Source organism: Bombina bombina, chromosome 3 (assembly GCF_027579735.1).
Source record: "Bombina bombina isolate aBomBom1 chromosome 3, aBomBom1.pri, whole genome shotgun sequence".
Classification (NCBI taxonomy): Eukaryota; Metazoa; Chordata; class Amphibia; order Anura; family Bombinatoridae; genus Bombina; species Bombina bombina.
This window is the reverse complement of record NC_069501.1, coordinates 982,704,909-982,720,742: the sequence shown is the minus strand read 5'-3', so window position 1 is coordinate 982,720,742 and position 15,834 is coordinate 982,704,909. Positions and strand designations below refer to the sequence as shown.

The 15,834-nt window shown below is 39.9% G+C and overlaps 1 protein-coding gene across 4 annotated transcripts in view; it reads left to right on the top strand.

Annotated features, from left to right (window-relative positions):
- The window catches only part of ITGA7 (integrin subunit alpha 7), a 331,759-nt gene that overhangs the window by 307,206 nt on the left and 8,719 nt on the right, over positions 1–15,834 (top strand). For all 4 annotated transcript variants that reach the window (XM_053708086.1, XM_053708088.1, XM_053708089.1 and 1 more), the window contains 7 exons: positions 8,045–8,122; positions 8,524–8,626; positions 12,577–12,759; positions 12,851–12,940; positions 13,683–13,793; positions 13,880–13,978; positions 14,998–15,123. In XM_053708086.1, the coding sequence (XP_053564061.1) occupies positions 8,045–8,122; positions 8,524–8,626; positions 12,577–12,759; positions 12,851–12,940; positions 13,683–13,793; positions 13,880–13,978; positions 14,998–15,123 (790 nt within the window). The remainder of the gene's footprint in view (positions 1–8,044; positions 8,123–8,523; positions 8,627–12,576; positions 12,760–12,850; positions 12,941–13,682; positions 13,794–13,879; positions 13,979–14,997; positions 15,124–15,834) is intronic.

The following is a 15,834-nucleotide window of genomic DNA, read 5'->3' as shown; positions in this document are numbered from 1 at the left end:
AGATAAAAACAGGTGCATGTACAAGATAAAACCAGGTGCATGTTCAAGATAAAACCAGGTGCATGTTCAAGATAAAACCAGGTGCATGTACAAGATAAAACCAGGTGCATGTACAAGATAAAACCAGGTGCATGCATAAGATAAAACTAGGTGCATGTACAAGATAAAACCAGGTGCATGCATAAGATAAAACCAGGTGCATGTACAAGATAAAACCAGGTGCATGTACAAGATAAAACCAGGTGCATTTACAAGATAAAACCAGGTGCATGCACAAGATAAAACCAGGTGCATGTACAAGATAAAACCAGGTGCATGTACAAGATAAAACCAGGTGCATGTACAAGATAAAACCAGGTGCATGCACAAGATAAAACCAGGTGCATGCATAAGATAAAACCAGGTGCAAGCACAAGATAAAACCAGGTGCATGCCCAAGATAAAACCAGGTGCATGCCCAAGATAAAACCAGGTGCATGCACAAGTTAAAACCAGGTGAATGTACAAGATAAAACCAGGTGCATGTACAAGATAAAACCAGGTGCATGCACAAGATAAAACCAGGTGCATGTACAAGATAAAACCAGGTGCATGTACAAGATAAAACCAGGTGCATGCACAAGATAAAACCAGGTGCATGCACAAGATAAAACCAGGTGCATGCATAAGATAAAACCAGGTGCAAGCACAAGATAAAACCAGGTGCATGCATAAGATAAAACCAGGTGCATGTACAAGATAAAACCAGGTGCATGTATAAGATAAAACCAGGTGCATGCACAAGATAAAACCAGGTGCATGAACAAGTTAAAACCAGGTGCATGAACAAGATAAAACCAGGTGCATGCACAAGATAAAACTAGGTGCATGCACAAGATAAAACCAGGTGCATGTACAAGATAAAAGCATGTGCATGCACAAGATAAAACCAGGTGCATGAACAAGATAAAACCAGGTGCATGCACAAGATAAAACCAGGTGCATGCACAAGATAAAACCAGGTGCATGTACAAGATAAAAGCATGTGCATGCACAAGATAAAACCAGGTGCATGCACAAGTTAAAACCAGGTGCATGCACAAGATAAAACCAGGAGCATGTACAAGATCTATCTATCTATCTATTGGTTACTTGTAAAGCGCAAACTAATCACCCATGAGGGTCTCAAGGCGCCAAGGGAGGAGGAGGGGGGCTAAAGGAAGACAATTCAGTCAAAGAGCCAGGTCTTGAGGTCCTTCCTGAAGTTTATAAGGGAGGTGGATAGTCTGAGGTGCAGCGGGAGGGTGTTCCATGTTCTTGCTGCCATAAAGGCGAAGGATCTTCCTCCAGCTGTTGTTTTCTTGATGCGGGGGGATGACTGTGAGTGCTTGGTTGGCGGAGCGGAGTTGTCTGGAGGGGGTGTAGAGATTGACAAGGTGGTTGATGTATTCGGGACCCATGTTGTGGAGGGCCTTGAATGACGAGGTGGTTGATGTATTCGGGACTCATGTTGTGGAGGGCCTTGAATGCGTGGGTTAGGAGCTTGAAGGTGATTCTTTTGTTGATAGGGAGCCAGTGCAGGTTCCTTAGGTGCTCGGTGATGTGACTTTGGCGAGGGATGTCGAGAATGAGTCTGGCCGAGGTGTTCTGGATGCGTTGGAGTCGTTTCTGGAGCTTGACGGTGGACCCGGCGTAGAGTGCATTGCCATAGTGCAGTTGACTACTGACGAGGGCTTTGGTGCATGCATAAGATAAAACCAGGTGCATGCACAAGATAAAACTAGGTACATGTACAAGATAAAACCAGGTGCATGCACAAGATGAAATCAGGAGCATGCACAAGATGAAACCAGGTGTGTGCCCAAGATAAAACCAGGTGTGTGCGCAAATTGAAACCAGGTGCATGTACAAGTTGAAACCAGGTGCATGCACAAGATGAAACCAGGTGCTCACAGAAGGGGACAGTCACAGAGTATAACTCTGCATATTGAAAAATTTGAAAAAATAGAGTACTCTTGATTTTTATGCAGTGTATAAAATGTATTACTGATTTTAATGAATATTCCTTTGCTAAAGCAAGATATTATTTTCATGCTTGTGGTACTTGACTATCTCATTACAGTATAATACAACTTGCAATAAACCTTTTTCATAAAAAAAATATTTTTTTTAAATGCTTTATTGTCATTGTTTAAAAAGTATAAAAATGTACCATTCATGTGAAATCTACTATGTCATATCAGTTGCCAGAAGTTAGAAGCTTATCATCTTCAGTAGACATAGTAGATTAATTGTCCTTGAAATGAATGTAAACTTTCATAAATGAGTGCCAGGTTTTTAAAAACACTATTAAAAACAGAGGCACTTTCATTCATAAAACTTTACATTGCAGCGGTTTTTTTAAATACTTACCTTTGTATAGCTAACCTGGACCGGCGATCCCCCGTCCGCTTCTCATACTGTACTTAACACAGCAATGACGAAACCGGCTTCCTCCAATCACAGCGTGGCCTCACGAGATGGATGCTCTGGGGTGCACGCCATTATTGGAGGAAGCCGGTTTCGTCATTGCTGACGTAAGTACAGAGGAGCTGCGAGCGGGGGATCGCCGATCCAGGTTTGCTGAAGAAAAAGGTAAGTATTTTGCAATGTAAAGTTCCCCTGTTTTGCATAGTATTTTTAAAACCAGGGCACTTATTTATGAAGCTTTACATAAAAGTATGTATATATGCATATTACTTTTGATCAAGCATTCATCATATTTAGGGCTAGATTACGAGTGGAACACTAATAGTTAAACGCAAATGAAAATGGGTTTACCTTGGGTGTTTGCACACGTCAGGTTTTTAACTAAGTGAGTGCAATTGAAGTAACGCGCGTCGGTTTCACGTAACCTCAGAGCTCTGGTTAACTGTTTTGCAAGACAAAGGGCTTTAACGTAGAGATACATACATATACATGTCTAAAGAGTGTATTTACAGACATATATACACATATAAACACATAAATACATATGTACACACATATAGACATATATAAGTGCATTGGAGTCCTTTGCAGTTAAGTAGATGAAAACATGTAAAATCATGCAATATTCATTTTTAATAAAGTGTTAAACTGTGTATTTACTGTAAATATTTCACATTTCAATATTCTTCACATAGGGGAATATGTTCTAAGAATTTATAAATAGATATTCCTCTACTGTATATTTCTGTATATATCTATACCTATATATAATCATCTCTCTCTCTCTCTCTCTCTATATATATATATATATATATATATAGATATATATATATATACACATATATATATTTCTATATGTATGTAGGGGGAGGAGAAAATACTACTTGTAAAGACTAATAAGGTGCAACCCTTTGAAATAATATAAACACTGTAATTATAGAAGAGAAAAAAGCAACATATAGTACTGTCACCTTAAAGAAAGGGATACTTGCACTCAAAATTATTTAGAGAATAAATCTCATATTTATTAAATGCCTACGGCAAAATAAATGACTGGAAGTTATGTACAAAGATTTATAGCAGATAAATACCACACACATATTATATATATAAAAGCAAAACCATTGCAAAAAATTGTGCAACCAAAACACAAGAGCAAGCCCTTATAGTAAAGATGTATAAAAGAATACGGTCCTCCAAAGATGTATAAAAGAATACGGTCCACCTGTCTGTGCTCACCTGAGCACAGACAGGTGCTATAAATAGGTGGTTCTGGGATACCAATTATGCCCTGATGAAGCCCCTGACACACATGCTAATTGTGGGGGTGAAACGTACGTGACGTTGGCACTAAGTGTGTGGCACTGAGTGTGTGGTTCCATTTGCGACATTCTGCTTATGGACTATGTTTGTTATACTAAACCTTGGGACAAGTTTACCCTATGCTAGATGTATGGACTTTCCGGTCTCTAAAGAGTGCCAGTAGGAGAAGTTTCCGGACATCTGGGAGACACCTGAACAGGTTGGATCGGATATACACTGCTGGGCATGCTAACACAGAACTGTGTATACTGGAAAGTTTTGGGCTCAACAACCCCAAGCTTATTTTCACGCTATTTATCGGCCCTGTCAAACTACAGTTGCCTATGCCTGTGCTTTCCTGCTGCTGATAGACAGAATTGTCTATGCAAATTGAGGCATCGAGAACAGACCAATCGGATGAGAGGTGTGTTGGGACGCCAGCACTCCCACCTGTGACGTCACTCCGCAAGATCGGAGGATCCGTGTTGAGGAGTCGGAAGGCGGTTTGTTTGAAACAGGCCTGTTCTATTCAAGGTATACCGTAAATCATCAGTTTGCTGGCCAGCCTGATCTACTTTGGGGGACTGTGTGAGTAATGTAACTTTAACCTGGATACAGCCGTTTGGCTGCGGCCATACTTTTGGAGGACTGTATTCTTTTAAACATCTTTACTATAAGGACTTGCTCTTGTGTTTTGGTTGCACATTTTTTTGCAATGGTTTTGCATTTATATATATAATATGTGTGTGATATTTATCTGCTATAAATCTTTGTAGATAACGTCCAGTCATTTATTTTGCAGGCAGCGCTGGTATTACGGGTTTTTACAAACCCGGCATTAACCGCAAAAAAGTGAGCGAAGAGCAAAATTTTGCTCCACATCTCACCTCAATACCAGCACTGCTTATGTTAGCGGTGAGCAAGTAAAACGTGCTTGTGCACGATTTCCCCATAGGAATCAATGGGGGAGAGCCGGCTGAAAAAAAAAACCTAACACCTGCAAAAAAGCAGCATTCAGCTTCTAACACAGCCCCATTGATTCCTATGGGGAAATACATTTTATGTCTACACCTAACACCCTAACATGAACCCCGAGTCTAAACACCCCTAATCTTACACTTATTAACCCCTAATCTGCCGCCCCCGACATCGCCGACACCTGCATTATATTATTAACCCCAAATCTGCTGCTCCGGACACCGCCGCCACCTACATTATACTTATGAACCCCTAATCTGCTGCCCCCAACATCGCCGAACCCTACATTATATTTATTAACCCCTAATCTGCCGCCCCCAACGTCGCCACCACTATAATAAACATATTAACCCCTAAACCTAAGTCTAACCCTAACCCCCCCAACTTAAATATAATTTAAATAAATCTAAATAAAATTACTACAATTTACTAAATTATTCCTATTTAAAACTAAATACTTACCTTTAAAATCAACCCTAAGCTAGCTACAATATAACTAATAGTTACATTGTATCTATCTTAGGGTTTATTTTTATTTTACAGGCAACTTTGTATTTATTTTAACTAGGTAGAATAGTTATTAAATAGTTATTAACTATTTAATAACTACCTAGTTAAAATAAAGACAAATTTACCTGTAAAATAAAACCTAACCTAAGTTACAATTACACCTAACACTACACTACAATTAAATGAATTACCTAAACTAAATACAATTATCTAAAGTACGGAAAAAAAAACACTAAATTACAGAAAATAATAAAATAATTACAAGATTTTTAAACTAATTACACCTACTCTAATCCCCCTAACAAAATAAAAAAGCCCCCCAAAATAAAAAAGCCCTACCCTACACTAAATTAAAAGGGCCTTTTGCGGGGCATTGCCCCAAAGTAATCAGCTCTTTTACCTGTAAAAAAAAAAAAGTACAAATACGCCCCCAACATTAAAACCCACCACCCACACAACCAACCCTACTCTAAATCCCACCCAATCCCCCCTTAAAAAACCTAACACTAACCCCCTGAAGATCACCCTACCGTGAGACGTCTTCACCCAACCGGGCAGAAGTGGTCCTCCAGACGGGTAGAAGTCTTCATCCAAGCCGGGCAGAAGAGGTCCTCCAGACGGGCAGAAGTCTTCATCCAGACGGCATCTTCTATCTTCATCCATCCGGCGCGGAGCGGGTCCATCTTCAAGACATCCGATGCGGAGCATCCTCTTCTTTCTTCGTCCGACGACTGAATGAAGGTTCCTTTAAATGATGTCATCCAAGATGGTGTCCCTTCAATTCCGAATTGGCTGATAGAATTCTATCAGCCAATCGGAATTAAGGTAGAAAAAATCCTATTTGCAATCAGCCAATAGGATTGAGCTTGCATTTTATTGGCTAATTGGAAGAGCCAATAGAATGCCAGCTCAATCTTATTGGCTAATTGCATCAGTCAATAGGATTTTTCCTACCTTAATTGCGATTGGCTGATAGAAATTTATCAGCCAATCGGAATTGAAGGAACGCCATCTTGGATGACATCATTTAAAGGAACCTTCATTCAGTCATCGGACGAAGAAAGAAGAGGATGCTCCGCGTCGGATGTCTTGAAGATGGACCCGCTCCGCGCCGGATGGATGAAGATAGAAGATGACGTCTGGATGAAGACTTCTGCCCGTCTGGAGGACCACTTCTGCCCGGTTGGGTGAAGATGTCTCACGGTAGGGTGATCTTCAGGGGGTTAGTGTTAGGTTTTTTTAAGGGGGGATTGGGTGGGTTTTAGAGTAGGGTTGGGTGTGTGGGTGGTGGGTTTTAATGTTGGGGGGGTATTGTACTTTTTTTACAGGTAAAAGAGCTGATTACTTTGGGGCAATGCCCCGCAAAAGCCCTTTTAAGGGCTATTTGTAATTTAGTGTAGGGTAGGGCTTTTTTTTTTATTTTGGGGGGCTTTTTTATTTTGTTAGGGGGATTAGATTAGGTGTAATTAGTTTAAAAATCTTGTAATTATTTTATTATTTTCTGTAATTTAGTGTTAGTTTTTTTTCCTACTTTAGATAATTTTATTTTATTGTAATTAATTGTATTTAGTTTAGGTAATTAATTTAATTGTAGTGTAGTGTTAGGTGTTATTGTAACATAGGTTAGGTTGTATTTTGCAGGTAAATGTGTCTTTATTTTAACTAGGTAGTTATTAAATAGTTAATAACTATTTAATAACTATTCTACCTAGTTAAAATAAATACAAAGTTGCCTGTAAAATAAAAATAAACCCTAAGCTAGATACAATGTAACTATTAGTTATATTGTAGCTAGCTTAGGGTTTATTTTACAGGTAAGTATTTAGTTTTAAATAGGAATAATTTGTTTAATAATAGTAAATTATATTTAAGTTAGGGGGTGTTAAAGTTAGGGTTAGACTTAGGTTTAGGGGTTAATACATTTAATATAGTGGCGGCGACGTTGGGGGCGTCAGATTAGGGGTTAATAAATGTAGGTAGGTGTCGGCGATGTTAGGGCCGGCAGATTAGGGGTTAATCATATTTAACTAGTGTTTGCGATGTGGGAGTGCAGGGGTTTAGGGGTTAATATGTTTATTAGTGGCAGCGATGTCCGGTTTGGCAGATTAGGGGTTAAAACATTTATTTTAGTGTTTGCAATGTGGGGGGGGGGGCTCGGTTTAGGCGTTAATAGGTAGTTTATGGGTGTTGGTGTACTTTTTAGCACTTTAGTTAAGAGTTTTATTCTACGGCGTTGTAGTGTAAAACTCTTAACTACTGACTTTAAAACGCGGTATCAGGCTTGACAGGAGAGGTTGTACCGCTCACTTTTTGGCAGACTCGTAATACCGGCGCTATGGAAGTCCCATTGAAAAAAGAGGATACGCAATTGACGTAAGTGGATTCGCGGTATTTCCGAGACTGGCCAAAAAAGTGAGCGCTACACCTGTACCTGCAAGACTCGTAATACCAGCGGGCGTTAAAAAGCAGCATTGGGACCTCTCAACGCTGCTTTTTAACCCTAACGGAAGACTCGTAATCTAAGTGATTGTTTGTGAAGAACATTGGAATGTGAAATATTAATATTTTGTCGGGTTAGCACATTTCAGAATATGCGATCGGGTTTACGCCCGAGTTGACTAGGTGATAGGTTATTGCGCGCGGGTTAGCGTGTAAGCAAAAACAGTTTTTGTGCAAAAAGCTTACTTCTAGCACAGTTAACGCTAGAATTACATGCTCCACTTGTAATTTGTCCCTTAATGTGTTTGTGTAAATATTGATTTACCATTGTTCCCAATAATTAACATGGCTTCCTTTGTCTTTATAGGATAAGTGAGCAACCAAACCTACGAATGATTCACGCCATAGCTAAAGTTATCTTTGAACTCCCACTCGTGGTGTCTGGGTAAGCTCATCTGATTGGTTACTTATATATAATGTGCTGGCTATTAGCTATAGAAATTAGAATGTTAAAATCCAGTATGATTTGATTTCATTTTGGCCCAATATTTATCCTACACGTTTATCATCTATCCTACACTTTTGCCCCATTTTTCATATGTTGTCCTCTATATTAGGCTTATCCAATATAATGTCCTGGGACAACAATACTATCTGTCAGAACATAAAGGACAATTTAGTATTTAGATCCTATACTAGGAATATACTCAGTTCAGATCCCTCTCCCTATTCATGACTAGCTCAAAGTCAGTAAACACTATGATGAGTTAGATGTCTATGGTGAAGTGGTGCCATAGAATACTATTGTAAAGTGACTTGCCATTACTGTGCATGTGTCTCTTGCAGGTTTGCATCGCCAGACAGGTTATATTACAGCGGGGAGGTAAAAGGAGAGTCCGCAATGAAAACTGAAGAGGATGTAGGCAGTGCTCTGGACATTAAAGTGACAGTATGTATCCGTGTATTTATAGATATTTCTGTGAAACTCCATGGGTCTCTTCCAATCCATTAGATGAATCGTTTGAATTTCCTCCCAAGTCTTTTAGTAGGGTTTTTAAACTAGAGGCTACTTGAACGCAACCATTAGAAACCCCAGATATTATGTGGTTCTCATTGGCTTTGCACCAGCTTAAAATTACTTTACAGGGAGTGCAGAATTATTAGGCAAGTTGTATTTTTGAGGATTAATTTTATTATTGAACAACAACCATGTTCTCAATGAACCCAAAAAACTCATTAATATCAAAGCTGAATAGTTTTGGAAGTAGTTTTTAGTTTGTTTTTAGTTATAGCTATTTTAGGGGGATATCTGTGTGTGCAGGTGACTATTACTGTGCATAATTATTAGGCAACTTAACAAAAAACAAATATATACCCATTTCAATTATTTATTTTTACCAGTGAAACCAATATAACATCTCAACATTCACAAATATACATTTCTGACATTCAAAAACAAAACAAAAACAAATCAGTGACCAATATAGCCACCTTTCTTTGCAAGGACACTCAAAAGCCTGCCATCCATGGATTCTGTCAGTGTTTTGATCTGTTCACCATCAACATTGCGTGCAGCAGCAACCACAGCCTCCCAGACACTGTTCAGAGAGGTGTACTGTTTTCCCTCCTTGTAAATCTCACATTTGATGATGGACCACAGGTTCTCAATGGGGTTCAGATCAGGTGAACAAGGAGGCCATGTCATTAGATTTTCTTCTTTTATACCCTTTCTTGCCAGCCACGCTGTGGAGTACTTGGACGCGTGTGATGGAGCATTGTCCTGCATGAAAATCATGTTTTTCTTGAAGGATGCAGACTTCTTCCTGTACCACTGCTTGAAGAAGGTGTCTTCCAGAAACTGGCAGTAGGACTGGGAGTTGAGCTTGACTCCATCCTCAACCCGAAAAGGCCCCACAAGCTCATCTTTGATGATACCAGCCCAAACCAGTACTCCACCTCCACCCTGCTGGCGTCTGAGTCGGACTGGAGCTCTCTGCCCTTTACCAATCCAGCCACGGGCCCATCCATCTGGCCCATCAAGACTCACTCTCATTTCATCAGTCCATAAAACCTTAGAAAAATCAGTCTTGAGATATTTCTTGGCCCAGTCTTGACGTTTCAGCTTGTGTGTCTTGTTCAGTGGTGGTCGTCTTTCAGCCTTTCTTACCTTGGCCATGTCTCTGAGTATTGCACACCTTGTGCTTTTGGGCACTCCAGTGATGTTGCAGCTCTGAAATTTGGCCAAACTGGTGGCAAGTGGCATCTTGGCAGCTGCACGCTTGACTTTTCTCAGTTCATGGGCAGTTATTTTGCGCCTTGGTTTTTCCACACGCTTCTTGCGACCCTGTTGACTATTTTGAATGAAACGCTTGATTGTTCGATGATCACGCTTCAGAAGCTTTGCAATTTTAAGAGTGCTGCATCCCTCTGCAAGATATCTCACTATTTTTGACTTTTCTGAGCCTGTCAAGTCCTTCTTTTGACCCATTTTGCCAAAGGAAAGGAAGTTGCCTAATAATTATGCACACCTGATATAGGATGTTGATGTCATTAGACCACACCCCTTCTCATTACAGAGATGCACATCACCTAATATGCTTAATTGGTAGTAGGCTTTCGAGCCTATACAGCTTGGAGTAAGACAACATGCATAAAGAGGATGATGTGGTCAAAATACTCATTTGCCTAATAATTCTACACTCCCTGTATATTGCAATAAATGTCACGTATCAATTCATTAGAACATGTCGTTTTTGCACTACTCATTGCGGATCTCTGTAGCCTACTGTGCATAAACATCACATTTATTTTATGCACTCATATTACAAGTTCAAAGTTATTTGTTAGTGCTTGAGCGACAGTATAGGGTGCGCTAGCATCTGCATGTCGGATATTGCAGCGAGTGAGCTAAATCCCTCACATAATAGACTTCTACGGGGGCTCACAGTAAAATTAATGTCAGATATCAGATTATCATTAAACTGATGGAGCACAAGTGGTGGAATTCTTCATGTATTTCTGTGCTATAATATTCTCTTAAACTCACTTAACTCACCATTTAGAATAAGAGCCAAGTGAGCACACTAACAGCACTCCCTGCGTTATCCATTAAAAATATAGGATGAAAAAGTTACGGCCGTGTTAAGCTGCTGTGGTTAAAATTTTTAGCCATCCACTTGTAATACCAGATTGTGTGTAAACTGTGCCCTCTCAGCAGGTGCACGGGCATATGTACATATTCTACATGCACAGTGAAAGCTATAATTCTTACTAGAAGCAGTTTTGCTAATGTGTACTGAAAAAATACTTATTTTTGAAACTGAAAAGTATTCTTTTCATTTTGATTTTTATGTCCCTTTAGTTGGGAAAAAACCATAACAAAACATTTTGCTTCCATGAAGGTCTGTGGAAAAAAGCCTCAACCCCTTAATGTACATCGCTGGTCATTAAGGGTTTGTCTGGTTGTAATAGCGTGTTAGACCGTCCCTCCATCCTGCAAGCATGTTAAATTAGTGCAGTCTCATTGTTGTCTGTGAGATTGTGCTATTACAAAACACACCCCATAGAAAAAACTGCGATGTACAGGGTACATCGCTGGTCATTAAGGGGTTAAAAGAATGTGAAATGCCTGTTTGTTATAGTATTTCATATGTTTCAAATGTTCTTGTTTCTTATTTAAAATGTGAATCTTGTAATTGATAAAAATGGCTTAGAAAATGAAGACAATTATCACCTGGGCATGTTTTCCCACAGCTTTTCTAACGGGTTGGAAATGTGATCCCGGTTAGCTTAAAGGGATATTAAACACTAACTACATTCTATAAGCATAGTATTAAGGTTATTCAACACCTCCCTCTAGTTCTGGGGATGCCGCCATGTTGATATTTCTCACTTCATTCTAGTGCTGACCTGTTTGTGCATGTGCAACATCCTTCAGATACCTGCAGTGTAACTTAGGTTCCAAAATGGCAGCACCCATGAATAGAGGTCGAGGCATAAAATGTGTTTAGTGTCCCTTTAATGTCCCAATCTTTTTTTCTTCTACTGCTTGTGAGCTTGTTTTCTGCATTAATATGTGTGATTCGAACTCGCTGCTTAAAAATAAATGAATAACACATGCACATGTAAATCACAGCTAACACATAGAGCTGTAGAATGATTCATAGATAAAGTAAAAATCAGAAACTTTATATCACATAAATACTCCCATCAATACATATAATAATATACATATAATAATAATGTTATCATTGTCTAAGCCAAAATAAAATTTTCAGAATTCAGACATGCAATAAAAAACAACTTTTCAGTGTACTTTAATTCTCTTGGTATCCTTTGTTAAAGAGCATATGTAGGTAGGTCTAGGAGGGTACATGTCTTAAACATTATATAATGTAATAAATGATAAAATATTACATTATACATCATGCCTATTAAGATACTTTCTCAACTAAAATGTAATGACAAGACTTTATGGCCCCAATTTATCAAAGTCTGGCGGACCTGATACGACAGTGCGGATCAGGTCCGCCAGACCTCGCTGAATACGGTGAGCAATACACTCGCCGTATTCAGCATTGCACCAGCAGCTCATAAGAGCTGCTGGTGCAACGCCGCCCCCTGCAGACTCGCGGCCAATGGGCCGCCAGCAGGGGGGTGTCAATCAACCCGATCGTACTCGATCGGGTTGATTTCCGGCGATGTCTTTGTGACCGCTGCTTCATAACTGCTGTTTCTGGCAAGCCTGCAGGCTCGCCAGAAACACGGGGCATCAAGCTCCATTCGGAGCTTGATAGATAGACCCCAGTATGTCTTATTATAATGTTTATACATTCCTGTCAATATATTTTGTGCCCTAACAGAGGAGAGTATGACGTGTTAAATGTCTGTGCCCCTTAGGTCAGTAATAGAGGACAACCATTGCCAACACTGGGTTCTGCCTTCTTGAATCTCATGTGGCCACACGAACTTATGAATGGCAAATGGCTGCTCTACCCAATGAATATCTTCCTGTCAGGAGGGCAGCAGCATGGGCGAATCATGCAATGTGCCCCTACCTATGCCATCAACCCACTCAATCTGGTAGGTAGAATATCTGCGTGATTGCTGTTAGCTGCTGTGGAATGGTCACCAAGATTTACCCGGTCCACTTTATTTCCTCACTTATCTTAAGACTTCAGCAAACAAACAGGAAGATCAGGTTCCAAGCTCTGCTAGAAGATGGCCACTTACGTTCCCAGCAAAGAAAAAAGACATTGTACTAGTAAGAAATTTATGTGATGTTGTGACACTGGTCTATTTATCTGTCTGTCCATCCATCCGTCTGTTTGCCTCTCTCTGTCTGTATGTCTCTATTTATCTGTCTGTCTGTCTGTCCATCCATCCGTCTGTTTGCCTCTATCTATCTATCTGTCTGTATGTCTCTATTTATTTGTCTGCCTGTCTGTCCATCCATCAGTCTGTTTGCCTGTGTCTATCTATCTATCTATCTATCTATCTATCTATCTATCTATCTATCATCTATCTCTCTATCTGTCTGTATGTCTCTATTTGTCTGCCTATCTGTCCATCCATCCATCTGTTTGCCTGTATATATGTCTGTCTGTATGTCTCTATCTGTCTGCCTGTCTGTCCATACATCCGTCTGTTTGCCTGTATCTATCTATCTATCTCTCTATCTATCTGTATGTCTCTGTCTGCCTGCCTGTCCATCCATTCGTCTGTTTGCTGTATCTGTCTATCTGTCTGTATGTCTCTATCTGTCTGCCTGTCTGTCCATCCATCTGTCTATTTGCTTCTATCTATCTATCTATCTATCTATCTATCTATCTGTCTGTCTGTGTGTCTCTATTTATCTGTCTGTCCATCCATCCGTCTGTTTGCCTCTATCTATCTACCTGTCTGTATGTCTCTATTTTTCTGTCTGTCTATCTGTGTCTCCTATGTGCATTTTATCCTTATTACTAATTGTATGTATTTTCTCTAATCTGTTTGTTCTTCTTCAGGACTGTGCTCAGGGCACTGCTCGTTGTGTGGTGTTCCAATGCCCCCTGTATAGTTTTCACCAGGTGGAGTTAAATGTCCGTGGACGGCTCTGGAACAGCACATTTTTGGAGGTGAAAACTTGCAATGCTTGTGTTTTATTCACAACTTAGTGTATGTGTTACATCATTTTCATGCTCTTGTGCAATCTTTCCTTTAGGATTATTCTTCTGTCAGCAACTTGAAAGTGATCATACGGGCAAATATTACTGTGAAGTCCTCAATCAAGAACCTGGAGCTGAGAAATGCCACTGCACAGGTGCCGACTGACCTTTCATGTAGAGTTTGTTGTACTCCCTGTATCTGGCTTTCTCCTCTCTTCTTTAGTCTTTAAGCAATTTCTAATTCTCAAAACTTGAAATGCACCTGCTGACTTCTCAAAGTCTAACCCTGCAACATATCTGTCTGTAGTGGGATTTATCAAATAAGGAATGCAAACAATGCATTTCATACTAACTTTAAGACAGTGACTAGCCTTGTTATCAGCAGACTAAAGCTCAGATTGGCTCATCCAAATAAGGCAAATGGTGGGTGGAGTTTGGCTATTGAAAATAATTGCAGTAAAAAGGATGTTAATTTGTTTTAAAATTGTTAAGACTTGGCTGGTATGTTATTCTTTAGCAGCACAACAGAAATGTCTTGTAATAGCAAGGTGTTTACTGTCCCTTTAAACTGCTGGTTACTACTTAGCATATTGTTGTTTATCCTCTTGTACCTGCCATTCTGTTCAAAGTCTCTTATTTTAACCCTTTACAACCCATATTGTGCACTTTAATGTTCACAATACAGAACGAGAACTGTGTGTTTTATTATTTCTGGCAGATTCTTTATTTTTGATACAGAATTTTTAAATGCAAAAATGTAAAGCTTCTACTTTCTATTGTGCAACAATCCAACGTGGAAGGAACATCTGTCAATAACCCAGTAACATCACTGATCTGTGAAATCACAGAATTTAGCAATACGTGCGCTCCAATATGGTAGCACCCAGAATACAGATGCAGATCTTTACTAATGGATCCTGCAATGGGTTAAAATATGATAATGGCTTTAAAGAGAGCTGCAGGTTCAGGATAAACGCCTTGTGACTAGTAACTATGCTACAGTTTTACCCAGACGTTTAATGTCCCTTTAACTTGTCTCTAGAAAATCACAGGCAGAGCTTATACTGATCATCTGTACTTTGCAGAAAGAAAGAACTGTCAGTTTATTAATAGTCTCAGACGAATATAGTTGAGTGTGCAGCTACCTAATCATTTCCCCGGTATTTCCCTGCAGATACCTGTGATACTGTATTCTGATGTTGGAGTTGCAATACTTGGTGGTGTCCCCTGGTGGATCATTCTTATTGCTGTGCTGGGTGGGATATTGCTGCTTGCTCTCCTTGTTCTCATCTTGTGGAAGGTAAGGAATGAATGAGTCCTCTCTGGCACCTGTCAGTATGTGATACTTAATATTGGAAAACTGGAATTTATCTCCACTCATCTCTGCCTGTACTTCAGGTCATAGCTGCAAACATTAGCTTCTGGCCCTGTCACTCATTTAATCCCACAACCTCTCTCTTACTGCATCTTCTTTTTAGGTTCTCTTATATTCACTTCCCCCCTCACTTTTTATTTCATACTTTAATCCCTATGGGGTAGATTTCTCAAAGGCTTTACAAGCCTTTGCACCCACTATGACTGCAGGTTCTCACAAGAGAAACTGCACGCCGTATTTAACAAGCAGTGGTCATCAGAACACTGCTTCCCTAATCTTTTGTCAACCTCTAAAGTGGCGAAATTCAATCTTCGAGGTCTAGTCCGACTGAGGAGATTGACAGCTCCTACCCACGCATGATTGGCTGTGTGCGGGAAGAGGGTGGGATTGCATGCAAGCGCAAAATAGCGCTTGTGTGCAATGCTGAATTCCACCAGGGGAATTCAGCCCACCAGAGGCGAGCTGCAGAGGACAGGGGCACGTATGTGCGCCCCTGTCTGCCTCAGCTTGATAAATCACCCCCTATGTTCTTCTTCACTTGCATATTACATTATGGTTTCGGATGCTTTTAATGTAATGGTTACATTTACCTCAGTGTCAGCACTAATGGATATTTTGCCCCCACATACAGAATAC